The 13,971-nt window shown below is 40.8% G+C and overlaps 1 protein-coding gene across 1 annotated transcript in view; it reads right to left on the bottom strand.

Moving 5' to 3' along the window:
* Positions 1 to 13,971, bottom strand: part of LOC148825697 (uncharacterized) — a 221,745-nt gene that overhangs the window by 46,952 nt on the left and 160,822 nt on the right. Inside the window, exons 6-7 of the mRNA XM_088926200.1 lie at positions 10,312 to 11,465; positions 5,615 to 5,617 (exon numbers count right to left, since the gene is read on the bottom strand). Coding sequence (XP_088782326.1) covers positions 5,615 to 5,617; positions 10,312 to 11,465 — 1,157 coding nt within the window. The remainder of the gene's footprint in view (positions 1 to 5,614; positions 5,618 to 10,311; positions 11,466 to 13,971) is intronic.

Genomic DNA, 13,971 nt, shown 5'->3' on the forward strand with positions numbered 1-13,971 from the left:
AATATGGTCAGTAACAGGAAACAGTAACATGGTCAGAAGGAGCACGTACAAACGTTTCCGAAATAACCACATGTAAGACTCTGATGCTTAAAATGTTTAGGGAGAAAGTGGAATACTGGTGTGTATTTTTTCTTTAAACTACCAATACCAGCCATATACAGTCTGTAACGTAGGGATTTCTATACGTCTTTATTTAGTGGTTACATTAGTGACAAAGGCTAAACTTTTAGCTTCAGTAACGCGTAAGCCGTATGGCATACATGTTTGTTTTGGGTTTTGCTTTTTCACATATCTTCCCTTTTTATAAAACGACATGGTTGAAAACTGTTCCAGAGCCACTGTTGTTTCATCAGTAAAAAGTACATCATGAAATGCCTCTCCCTGTTCAATCCACTGGAAAAAAGAAAAGGAGCATAAAGCTTTTGATGGTCATAAACGATATTCATTTAGGAGCAGCATCAGAGGTATGTTTTTAACTGCACTGCATCGGAGAGAATATCATAGTGTGTTTTTTTTTACTCCCTGGTGGAAACTGGCTTCTTTAAGAATCAGTATGGCTCAGAGATTAAATAAAACTTCACCTGCACCAAACAAATGTATATTTCTAAATATCACATAATGATTTAAGTCATTTTAATAACAATGAATAGTCACCTATGCGTTACAATATAAACATTTATATTGATTTAAATCGCATTTAAATCGCCTTTATTTAAAACCCATAAATAAAGCTGATACTGTTTAGACTTTTAATTATTTAAAACTGTATTACAGCAGCACAATGCACAATGCAACGTAAATCGCTATCTTTGTCTTCTGTGTAATAATGTTCACCTCTCTGTCCAGCAAATTAACAATAGTAATAATAATGAACTTAATTGTATATGGCGCTTTTAAAGATGGCTCCTCAAATCACTTTACAGGTTAAAAACAATAACAACAATACTGTAAGGCTGGGCAAACGATTTTTTTTTAAGAAATACAAAATGAGATATAATGATGTGTTCCGGCTTAGACATTAACGAAGAGCATAACACGTGGGCGGCGTAGCGGTCGGCTCTGGCTTTCCCATCTACTGTATACACTGCAAGTACAACCCCCTCTCTGCAGGAGTGCTGGCTGTGATGAATTAAACCGGTTTCACAGGTATTTTCAAAGTAGAAGGAGGCGAGATTTCCAGCGAAAGACACCTCTCCCCCCTCAAAAACCCAGTAAGTACAGTACTTACTAGTTAAAGGCTAGGCTCCTCAATGAAATCGCTTTAACATGCTAATGCGTTGGTGTAACAGTCCGGGCGTGGCAAGCTTCTAATTTCAACCCGACTACGGCGAAAGGAACCCTTCTTTCATTAGAAGACAATGAACATATTTTAGCCCTGAATGAATTAATAGCAAACATGGTTTACATAAAAGACATTTTTCCAAGAAAGTTTAGCCTTTGTCACTAATGAAACCACTAAAGACATACATATAAAAATCTTAAGATTAAGAATCTGCACCTGTTTCCCATTCCCTGCCCACCTTAAAAGCCAGGCGCTGACGCTCTTCCGGGCTCTGCATCTGATTTCCATATCGTGCGAGTCCGGGACCTGGAAGCGCCTGGTCCCGTTAAGGTTTTAACCTCGGTTCCCGTTCCTGTTCCCCGTCCGCCGGTTCCGACCCGGCCTTCGTGGTTTTTAATTCCTTGATCTGATGGATCTTCTGGTTTTGGACTTACTCATGTGTTTTTGGATACTCTAAGGACTTCTCTTTTGGATTGTTCGCCTCGGCCACACCTCCCCCGTGCACCAGCGCACCTTGGACACGCCCCCCTGTCTTCAGCCCCGTTTTCCTGCATGACGTTTCCCCAGTGTTCCCCCACTCCGTCGGATTGTGTCATCTGCATAGGGTCCGGAAAGAACTGTTCGTTACAGGAGTCAGGAACCTAATCCACAGCGCCACCAGCAAAGTCACATGCAGAGTGCTTAAAAAGCACTACAGAAACATTATCAACAGACAATGTACAGCGTGTACTATTCTTGTGTTGCGGTACATGAATATAATTATATCATTATTAATTTCTTTAGATACGTGATTCCATATTATATTCCCTTTTAATCAAATTCTAAAAGTAGGCTTGTTGACTCCGGTATCACGTTAGTTAAAGACTTCGATGCTTAATGTTTAGGGAGAAATGGAATACTGGTGTGTATGTTTTCTTGACCAGCCATATACTGTATGTTTAAGTTCCAAAATTAATATCGTTTATGGCCTTCACACGCGTTGCAGTATGCTCCTATTCTTTTTATGCTCAGCTACTAAGATTTCCCTTCAGTTGTAAAATTCCATATAAATATTCAATACTTAAACGGGCACAGTTAAGACATTAAATATACATATACATACTGTATACAGTACAGTTTGCATACGGTAATATGTTTATGTTCCTAAATCAATCTCTTTTATGAGCATGTGAAAGGCATGGTGAATCAATTCTCAAAAATTACTGTACTTTGCATGATTGGAAACAAATACGTGATTGCGAAATGCTGTGGTGAATTTTTACAAAGACGGTCAATGAAAAAAAGAACGTGGACAAAAGCAATACTTTGTTTACAGCTAGTCCAAGGTCATTCATTATCAATACTATTAGTAATATCTTCGTTAAAGACTTTGATGGCGACAGCTCAAACATGAGAGGTTGAGCTTTACTAGCTCCACCTTGCGGAAATTCCGGATACTATTATTTTGCTTGTGGTATTATAGGAGAATTTACGGTAACTCGCGGTAGACCGCGTAAAGCGCACTGCAAAATAATGCGGTATCGCCCGCGCATTTTGAATGGCTGCATCTGTACTAGTTAAGAAAGCTAGGCTCCTCAATGAAATCGCTTTAACATGCTAATGCGTTGGTGTAACAGTCCGGGCGTGGCAAGCTTCTAATGTCAACTCGACTATGGCGAAAGGAACCCTTCTTTCATTGGAAGACAATGAACATATTCTAGCCCTAAATGAATTAATAGCAAACGTGGTTTACATAAAATACATTTTTCCAAGAAAGTTTAGCCTTTGTCACTAATGAAACCACTAAATAAAGACATAAATATAGAAATCTTAAGATTTTTAAAATACATGACTTTGCTAAAATTTATTTAAAAATAAAAACTATTACAAACGCCAGCGGAGAGAGATAACAGGGGAGGAATGTTGGTTTTGCTTAAGGGGCGGGGCTATGGAAATGAGGTCTATTTGTAAATGTGGAGTTACATGTTCTGGCTGTTTGTGAATTATCATTGTTGAGTATGGAGTGTTGAGGTATTGATTTTGTGTAATGCTTTATGTTGAAAACTGAGGTGGATTTTGTTTATAATAAAGAGGATAAACTGGGATGGGAGGAGGGTTTGGTTTTGCAAAAGGGGCGGGATTATGATAAGACTTTAATGGTTTGATATATTTGATTTTGTATTGTGGTTGTTAACTATGTTTTTGGTTGGTATTATGTTTATATGGTTGTTTTTGTTGGTTGGTCGTTATTATGGTTATTAATAATACGATCTATAGTTGAAATCTGAGCCTAAATAAAAAGAAAAAGCATTTTCAGAGAGCAATTACGCTGTGTTTATGTAGAATAAGTGATTAGGTTTATGAGCAATCCAATTACTTAAAACGTTTAAAACGCTATATAAAATAAAGTTTATTATTAATTTGCTGGACAGAGTGGTGAACATTATTATGCATAAGACAAAGATAACGATCCTGATCAGTTTAGAAATCTGTGTACGCTGTAAGGTTTTTACTTCTTAATTAAACTTTTAAAATACACATTTTGAATAGAAAGAAATCCTCTTCCTGGTACAGTATGTATAGCAAACCAGCACGTCTTTTTTCCTCCAATTGGTGTCAGCCAATCACCATTCTGAAGCCCTACCATAATCTCTGGTATGGGGAGACCCCAGAATTCTGTCCCATTGTTTAGATAGATGATAGATACTTTTATTGATCCCGTGAGGGAAATAAAGTAAATCATTTTCATTTTAGGAAATTATTAAACGCTCGGTTAAAAGCAAAGGAGATTGTCTGTTATAGTGGACATAAAAACAAGAGTTCGCTGGCATTATATCCTAGAAGACACAGACCGGTGCCAGACCGGGAGAATGCCCGCAGTGTAAAAGAAAATGCCTGATGAACTAGGGATTGGACAGTTTCCAAGTGCTTGTACAATTGATGGAAATGTTCAAATAAATGTGCAAAAGAAAAAAACAAAATAATCATTTATTTATCATATTGGTTAGATAATGTCCTCTCTTTGCTAGTTAGTGGCTGTGTTTCTGCGTTGGGTAGCAACGGGTGACTGTTCTCAGGCGGAAGATGTAAACAGCTTAATTTTTGTGTTAAATATTTTTTTTAAATTAAAATTTATTCTATACAGCAATCGCATATTTGGGTACCGTTTCATAAAACTTTCATGCTTAAAATGTTTAGGGAGAAATGGAAGACTGGTGTGTATTTTTTCTTTAAACTACCAAGACCAGCCATACACAGTACAGTTTACGTACATACATTAATGTTTATGTTCCTAAATTAATATCGTTTATGACCTTCAGATGCGTTATGCTCCTCTTCTTTTTATGCTCAGCTACTAAAATTTCCCTTTAGTGGTAAAATTCCATATAAATATTCAAAACTAAGCGGATTAAAATGTGCACAGTAAAAAGATTAAATGATTAAATCTTTTCACTACCAACCAGCCAATCACTTACCGCGGTGCCCTGCGGTGGCTTGTGGGTAGTTTACCGTACCGCGGGTTTGTACCGTGCATTTTGAATGGCTGCATCTGTACATTTTAAAATTTATATTTGAATCAAAATGTGGTTTTGAGTTAGTGTGTTAATGTAATTAGTTTGTGTTTGTCATTACTATACTGTATACAGAATTTGTAGCTGAAGTTTAAGACTAGTTGTGTTTTTTATGATTATTGCCCATATGTTGATTGTTGATTTGATTGTAAACAATGTATAATTTGAAATACATATTTTTCAGGTGTAAATGTGTATTTTCAGAATACATTTCTAAACCAAATCATTGGCTTGCTTTACTAGTTTCTACACCTAAAAAACCTATCTTTGATGTATAATAGACCTCTAACCATGTATGTATAATAGTCCTCTAAAGTTATCCGTATAATAGACCTCTAACCATATACATATAATAGTCCTCCAAAGTTATCCGTATAATAGACCTCTAACCATATATGTATAATAGTCCTCTAAAGCAGTGGTTCTCAAACTGTGGTACACGTACCGGCAGTGGTACGTGGAGTGCGGCCAAGTGGTACGCCCAATGACCCTGGAACTGTGTCATGTGCGCTGAAAAATCGGGATCGGTTTTCATATTTTGTATTTTAAGACATGTCGAATACGCAGCCTACGTACTACGATACAGTGCGCGCTAATACTTCAGTGGACACAAGAGATACTCTGTAATTCTATACCACTCTATAGGAATGCGTGCTATGGATGCAAGTGACCAATTGTATTTAAAAAAAGCTACTGCATCTCCAGCAAATAGGGAGAACGAAGAATGTGCGTGATTTTGGAACTATGCCAACGTTCTAAACACAGGAATGCATAGAAATACGTGCTACGAACGCCGGTAATCTTGTGAGCACACGAAAGCATGATAACAGAAAAATATTTCAGAACTGTTCTAATTTGAGAAAAATACACCGAGCGTCTCTGTGTTTCGCTCCCATGCGCATGAAATAAAAACTTTAAATAAATACGGAAATAAAAACGGAAACGCGGAAAAATGCAAGCTTGCGTATTGCTAAAGCAGGTAAGGTACACTATTTTTGAAGAACCTTATTTACCTTGGCAAAAGAGCTGACACGTATTATGTGTAGAGAAAAAGCTGCTAAACAGCTCGACCTGCTGCCCCCCTCCCCCTGAACTCATTCATAGAATTATTGAAATGAAGGATTATAATCAAAAGTACACTGATAGAGCGCGTTAAGAGGAGCAGATGTTTTTCACTGCAATTAGATGAGTCTGTAGTCGATTTGGCCAATTTGCTCGTTTACGTTAGATACGAGTTTGAGGGCATGTCCCATGAAGACTTTCTGTTCTGTAAACCGCTACCAACAGGAACTACAGGAGAGCACATATTTCGGCTTCTGAATGTATTTATCGAAGAGAATGGCCTCGACTGGATAAAATGCGTCTGAGTTTGTACAGACGGTTCTAGAGCAATGACAAGCCGACATAACGGTGTAATTGCACGAAATAGAGAGGTTGCTCCAGAAATTAATGTACGCATTTCAACATCCACCGCGAGAACTTTGCCGTCAAGAAAATGCCTGACGATTTAATATCTGTTAGACTCGGTTGTGAATTGTATCAAGGCTCGAAAATTAATTCACATCTGCTTTGCTCAACTTAACAGGCTCACCCCTCTCACTGAAATGGTGCTTTTTTATTAGTTGTTGTTAATGTTTTTTTTTCTGTAAAACACTTTGAGAAGCCACCTTTAAAGGCGCTATATCAATTAAAGTTTATTATTATAATATTTATTATATGTATGTGTGAGTGTGTGTGCACGCACGCTCATGTTGGTCATTGAGAATTTCTGGGGTTCCTATGAGATGATGACTTGTAGGTGGTACATGGATGCTTTGGTTGGATTAGGGGTGGTACTTGGTCCAAAAAGTTTGAGAACCACTGCTCTAAAGTTATCCGGAACTCCAACCGTATATGTATAATAGTCCTCTAAATTTATCCGTATAATAGACCTCTAACCATATACGTATAATGAACATATAATCATAGATGTATAATTGATGTATAACGATAGATGTATATTAGAATTTTATTCTAGACGAATTGCGGACCACATTTATACGTCTAAGGTATGAGTTAAATAGACGTATATTATACGTCTTTTGCCCACTGGGTCACTCATATTTAATACAGTCTCATTTTAATAAATTCCCCCGTTTTACTGCTTGTTTCAATGTGTTTTCATTCCTTACATTTCATTAGTGTGAAAGACGCAACCCTGTACTGGATACAGTGCATAGAAACTGGATGGACCTCTGTTCACGACTGAAGACACTCAGGATAAAGAGTAAATTAATTGTAATTAATGTCATGAGCTGTAATGAGTCCCGATGTTGGAGTAACTGTACTGATAACAACACATACTATTATATAAGTGAGAGTAAGAGTCAGGAGATCATATCTCTTTCTAATAAAATTGGACATCACCCGACTAATCCATTTCTGGAAATTTTAAATAGTTTTCTTGAGACTGAAGTAACGGGACACTTTAATCAGAAAGTGTGGCTATAAAAAGCGAAGTTCAGGGTTTTTATACTCGTCCAGAAACTGTCCCCGCTCTGACCTCTCCTCCAGGTAACTTCTAATGTGTCTGTTCTGGCGGGTTTCTGTCTAAAAACATGTTACAGGACTCCCATCTCCTGTGGAGACACATGTAGGGTCGCGTCAGTGCAGAAATCCCACATTGTAAACCAGTTTAAACTGGGACAGGGTACAACTTGGATCAAGACAAGAACTGAGAGATTCATCAATCAGCCTCAGGACTCTCTCCCACTGGTGTCCTTTTCTCTCTCTCTGTGCTGTTTCCTAAAAACCCCTCTAATACCCCGTGTACAAAAGAAGACTCGCTCGTCACTCCTGTTCTGTCCTGCTGTCGCAGTAACTGGGACTGAAGCAGACGGAGAGGAGACGCGCACTTCCAGAACTTTCCTTCCCGCTCGGTTCTTCCAGCTGAGCCCCAGACGGACTTTTCCCCTCCTGAGGAAAGAGCATCTTCCCACACAAACAGCACGTTTCTCTCAGAAACACCAGCAGCTCACAACACACACAGCACAGGGAGCATTTTTACCAGCTGCGCCGCCACATGGACACCAGGACTCCCCTCGTCTGTGTGAGGGAACCTATAGGTAGAATTGGAGGATCCTTATGCGTGACAGGAATCCCACAGAACGCAAAGTAGCAAAGGGACGATCCAAAGACGAAATCCAAAGGCTGGGTCGATAAGGGAGGCAAAGGGTCCGGTAACGAGAGATATCCAAAAACAATCCAAAAGACAAAATCCAGATGGCGAGGTCAAAAGGCAGAGGCAGAAGATTCATAACAGGAGATCAGTCAAAAGGCTTGGAAACACGCACTGAAGAATACTACAAGAGGCTTCTCAATAGTGAGCGTGGGGATGCGTGTGTGAGGGGAGTTTAAATACTGAAAGGAAAGGGGTGTGATTGGATAATTGGTTAGGGAGTGAGAATTTGAGGAATCTGGTCCATGTGAGAATGTGATGGGTTCAATCAGGGATGAGATTATGAAACAGTGGTTCTGGGAATGTAACAGCGTTTGCGAGGGAGAGTGTGGGGTGTGACAGGGATAGAACAGAGTTTTCGAGGTAGAGTGTGGGGCATGACACCATAGAAATTAAAGTAATATATTATTCTGCTTACTTCTCATGCAGTCTTCTGAAGTCTTTGGAAGGACTGTGAATTGGCTTTCCCGCAGATGAAATGAAAAACTTCTCCGTCTCCCTTCACAGCTGCTGACCTGGGCATTACAGCTTAGTTTAAGATTAAACATCTGATAAAACACAAATAAAATGCAAGAAAGGTACATTCCAGATTTTCTCAAAATACTGTACAACATGGAAGCTATGGAGGTGGAGGTCTGTTGTTCTGTATTGACATGGATTTTAATTGGCTTCTGTGAAAATTGGCCGTGGTGTGAGTGAGTCCTGTGATGGACTGGTGTCACATTATCTGTGATAGTGCTTTGCACCCACTGCTTGCCAGGATTGTTCCAGTTCCACCACAACCCTGAATCGAGTGGATGGGTATATTAATGTATATTAATCATCTTACATGTTCCTGTTCTTTACTCTATAGGCATCCTCTCACGAGGCACCAGTAAATTTAGGGGTTTGTGCTTAACTGGGACAATTATTAATTGTAGCAGCAAGTCACAAAAATTATTCTTCTGATGGCTATTAGAATCAACCTTGCAGGATAACTCAAACAACGCACACATGCAGATACTAATACACGACAATACATTTATTAATACATAAAATGTGCATAAACATAACAGATCTTATAGAGGGGGTTAGCAGTATACAAAAGGTATATATTCAATCACGAAGAGTTACAAACCAAGAGGGACATACATTCTGTAATATCATTCATTTAGACTGTTTTGTAAATGAACTTTGTTACAACTTGTACATTAGATACTCAAAAGCCAGTACATGACTCATAGGAATTAAATTGCTATCAACTCAGGTTGAGGTAACAATTGAATTCTCAAGCTGTAATGCAGAATGTTGAATACTCATCCTCTCTGTGGGGATTCAGATCTCCAGCGGACACAAAGAAGCAGTGGCAGGCTGTTGCTGTGTCCAATCGGCACTCTCTGGCCCGGTGCCAGGCAGTGCTGGTTCGACGTGAGAGAAGGAGAAGGAGGAGAGAGATTTCTGCTGCGGTGCGCTGCTGATGCTCTCTGAAGACCGGCTAGTTAGTGTTGGCTGAAACTAGCAGAGTTTGCACGCAGAAAAGTCACAATCTTTAGACAGGAAGAAGACCGGTTCGTTCCCGATGTAGCGCAAGTCCTGAATACTGATATTCAGCTGTCCACAGTTCCAACCGTAGTTCACTGGTTGATCAGGTGAGCGTTCGCGGTGGGTTCACGAGGCTTGCTGCTGGGCTAACCTCGGGTGGATCCTTTGGTTACACGCTGGCAACCTCCATTCTCGACTCTTAGAACAAGGGAAAGTCCTGGCACTGGGACACACTGGCAGTTACGTGACTGTCTGAGCTGAGTCTGAGGATGTCCAGGAGGAGCTGGAGTTGTACCTGGAGGAACTACGGTCGCTCATTGGTTGAAAGTTCCATGGGCATTCGAGAATCATTTTGTGACTTACTGCTACAATTAACAATTGTCCCAGTAAATGCACAAACCCCTACAGTTATTGGTGCCTCGTGAGAGGATGCCTACATTTATTGGTGCCCCCTGTGAGGATGAGTAACCATGAACTCTGACCTTGGGGTTGTAAACCACTTGGGATGAGACTCTCCCTTGGAATCTCCCAGACAGTGAGGCACCAGCGATGACCATTCACGTGTCTCAGCTTTGGGAGTTGTTCCTTATCAGAACACTCTTATCAGCTAGAAAAACACCTTAAATGTGAACCAAATAGAATGGCCTCTCTGTATCAAGCACCACTTGAGATGAGGGAGAGAGAGACTGGCAAGGGAGCAGCAAACTTAATTCCTGTATTTTAATATACCTTGCCGCTACAATGGTCTCTCTCCTGTGTGAATGTGCTGGTGGATAATTAAGCTACTTGAGTGACTAAAACTCTTCCCACACTGACTGCAGATGAACGGTCTCTCTCCTATGTGACTGCGCTGGTGGGTTATTAAGTTACTTGACCAACTAAAACTTTTCCCACACTGACTGCAGCTGAACGGTCTCTCTCCTGTGTGACTGCGCTGGTGTGATTGTAAGTGGTTTTTCCGACTAAAACTCTTCCCACACTGACTGCAGCTGAAAGGTCTCTCTCCTGTGTGAATGCGCTGGTGTAATTGTAAGTGACTTTTCTGACTAAAACTCTTCCCACACTGACTACAGCTGAACGGTCTCTCTCCTGTGTGAATGCGCTGGTGGGTTATTAAGTTACTTGACTGACTAAAACTCTTCCCACACTGACTACAGCTGAACGGTCTCTCTCCTGTGTGAATGCGCTGGTGGGTTTTTAAGTGGCTTGACTTACTAAAACTCTTCCCACACTGACTGCAGCTGAAAGGACTCTCTCCTGTTTGAATGTGCTTGTGCCTTTTTAAGTGACTTGACTTACTAAAACTCTTTCCACACTGACTGCAGCTGAATGGTCTCTCTCCTGTGTGAATGCGGTGATGTCGTTGTAAGAGGTGTGATTGACTAAAACTCTTTCCACACTGACTACAGCTGAAAGGTCTCTCTCCTGTGTGAATGCTCTGATGCCTTTTTAAGTGACTTGACTTACTAAAACTCTTCCCACACTGACTGCAGCTGAAAGGTCTCTCTCCTGTGTGAATGCGTTGGTGGTCTATTAAGGTACTTGACTGACTAAAACTCTTCCCACACTGACCGCAGCTGAACAGTCTCTCTCCTGTGTGAATGCGCTGATGCCCTTTTAAGTGACTTGACTGACTAAAACTCTTCCCACAATGACTGCAGCTGAAAGGTCTCTCTCCTGTGTGAATGCGCTGGTGGATAATTAAGTTACTTGACTTACTAAAACTCTTCCCACACTGACTGCAGCTGAACGGTCTCTCTCCTGTGTGAATGCGCTGGTGGATAATTAAGTTACTTGACTTACTAAAACTCTTCCCACACTGACTGCAGCTGAACGGTCTCTCTCCTGTGTGAAGGTGCTGATAGGGTTGTGAAATGCTAGACTGACAGAAACGCTGCTCCTCCCTGTGCCATAATATCAGTTTGTCCACTCCATCTGAGCAAGCCCTTGAGTGATTCTTCCTCATCCTCTGATCGTGCTGGGGTCTCTTATTCTGCAAATGCTCCATGGAATGGTCTTGCTCTGTGTGCTGAAAGTGAGATTTGTTTTCTTCATTATGTCCCTCAGTGTGCTGCTCAGTAGTGTGAATCATCTGGGACTCCATCTCCAGCTCTCTGAGACTTAAACCATCCAGTTCATTCAGTTGTTCCTCTCTTTGCCCAAGAACAGACATACTCTCCAGTTCATTAAAACTTTCAACGATTTTCTCAGTAACCAGATTATTAAACCTGTGTGTTAAGTCATCAGATGCTAAGGGATTACATGATTGTTTGAGACTGTGCAATGACAGTCTCTCCACTTGAACAGAACAAGGCCTAATTATTATCAAGCCCTGTAGGAGCTGCTGTTGCTCCTCCCTGTACTGACTCTCCTCTCGGTGCTGTATCTCAACACTGTTCTCTTCACCAGGTACATCAGTCTGCTGCTCTGCACAGTCAATCAACTGGGGCTCCGTGTCCTGCTCTGTAAGATTAAAGACATCCAGCTCTTCACTGTGCTCTTGTACAGAGACACAGCCCAATTCATTACAACCTTGTGTAATATTGTTCGAGTCCAGATTATTCATCTTCTCTATAAAATCATCACATACTAAGAGCCCAGGTGTCTCACTCTCAGGGTCTGTCTTCATCGTGGGCACAGAGTACAGATCCTTGACACTCTGTCTGCTCTCTGTGTGCTGCTCCCTGAGTTTCTCTTTATCTTGTGCGGCAGTGAGCACTGTCTCCTGCATCAGACTGGAGCCCCACTCCTCCTCACTGTGCTGCTGTTCAAGAGGAACCCTTTCCAGAGCTTCAGAGAGAGTACTGGCCTCTGAGCCTGTAAACACAGGACAAGAAAACAATACCTTTATAATAATAATAAAAAACTATTTTATATAGCACCTTTAAAGGTGGCTTCTCAAAGCGTTTTATAGAATGCCAACAACAAAAAATACACAAAATTAGCACGATGAGAATACACAGTTAGAGGAGACAGTAGATGGTGGTACTAAGTACAGTAGGAGCAGAGGGGTAAAGAACAGTTAAATAAAGGCTCTTCTGAAGAAGGTTTTGAGTCTGGATTTGAAGGAGTTTAGAGAAGGTGACTCTCCGATATCCTTAGGGAGAGAGTTCCAGAGCTTGGGGGGATAACAGGTGAAGGCCATGTCACCCATACAATGTAGACGGGCTTGGGGGACAGTAAAGAGACCAGAATTAGAAGAGCGAAGGTTGTGAGGTGGGGAGTAGGGTGATAACTCAGACAGGTACCGAGCCATGGAGAGCCTTATAGGTGAGCAGGAGGATTGTTAAGTCGACAGGAAACTTGACAAGAAGCCAGTGCAAGGACTCCAGGATAGGAGTAATGGGAACACTTGCACTAGACCTGGTCAGAATTCTGGCTGCCGAATTGTGGACATACTGGAGTTTGTTCAATGGGGATTTAGAAACCCCAGAGAGTAGAGCGTTACAGTAGTCGATTCAAGATTAGACAACACTTTTCAGCCACAGTTAGTGATAACACAGGGCGTAGTCGAGGAATATTTCTGAAGTGAATGAAAGATGTTTTGACAACATTCTGCGCATGTGGGTCGAACGTCAAATATCATCCCCTAGTTTTTCAGTTTAGACTGAAGCTCAAGTACAAGACCATCTACAGATAGGGTTTCTTACTGGTTTTATAAAGTTGATGGGTGGTGCCAATAAGCATGGTTTCAGTCTTGTCACAGTTAACATGAAGGACATTTTGAGTCATCCAAGTTCTTATGTCAGAGATGCAATTAGAATAGAGACAGCCACATCAGCATAAGGTTTGGTATGGATGTATATATGAGTAACATTAGCATAGTAATGATAGCTGAAGCCATGTGATCTTAAAAGCTTCAAGCTAAAGCTGTAAGCTTTAAGCTACACAAACACACGTCTAGTATTCTCGCAATCAATTTGGGTTATTTAAGCATAGAGGAATAATAGAGTTTAAGTGGGTTTCTGATAATACGGGATTTTAGATATACAAGCTTTGTCAGAAACCTTATTACCGTGTAAAAAGTAAGAATACAGAAATAATAATAATACATTACATTTACATTAACACTGCACTGAGAAAGAGAGGGGTTAATACAGACACACTGACTGGACACTCCAGTACATTAACACTGCACTGAGAGAGAGAGGGGTTCATACAGACACACTGACTGGACACTACAGTTCATTAACACTGCACTGAGAGAGAGATAAGGGTTAATACAGACACACCGACTGGACACTGCAGTACATTAACACTGCACTGAGAGAGAGGGGTTAATACAGACACACCGACTGGACACTACAGTACATTAACACTGCACTGAGAGAGAGGGGTTAATTAGCTCCGTAAAGTTGCCCCCCTACAGACAGTACAAACGATTCAGGGTTGTGACATAA

The sequence above is a fragment of the Atractosteus spatula genome, chromosome 10, assembly GCF_055471065.1.
Source record: "Atractosteus spatula isolate fAtrSpa1 chromosome 10, fAtrSpa1.hap1, whole genome shotgun sequence".
NCBI classification, from domain to species: Eukaryota; Metazoa; Chordata; class Actinopteri; order Semionotiformes; family Lepisosteidae; genus Atractosteus; species Atractosteus spatula.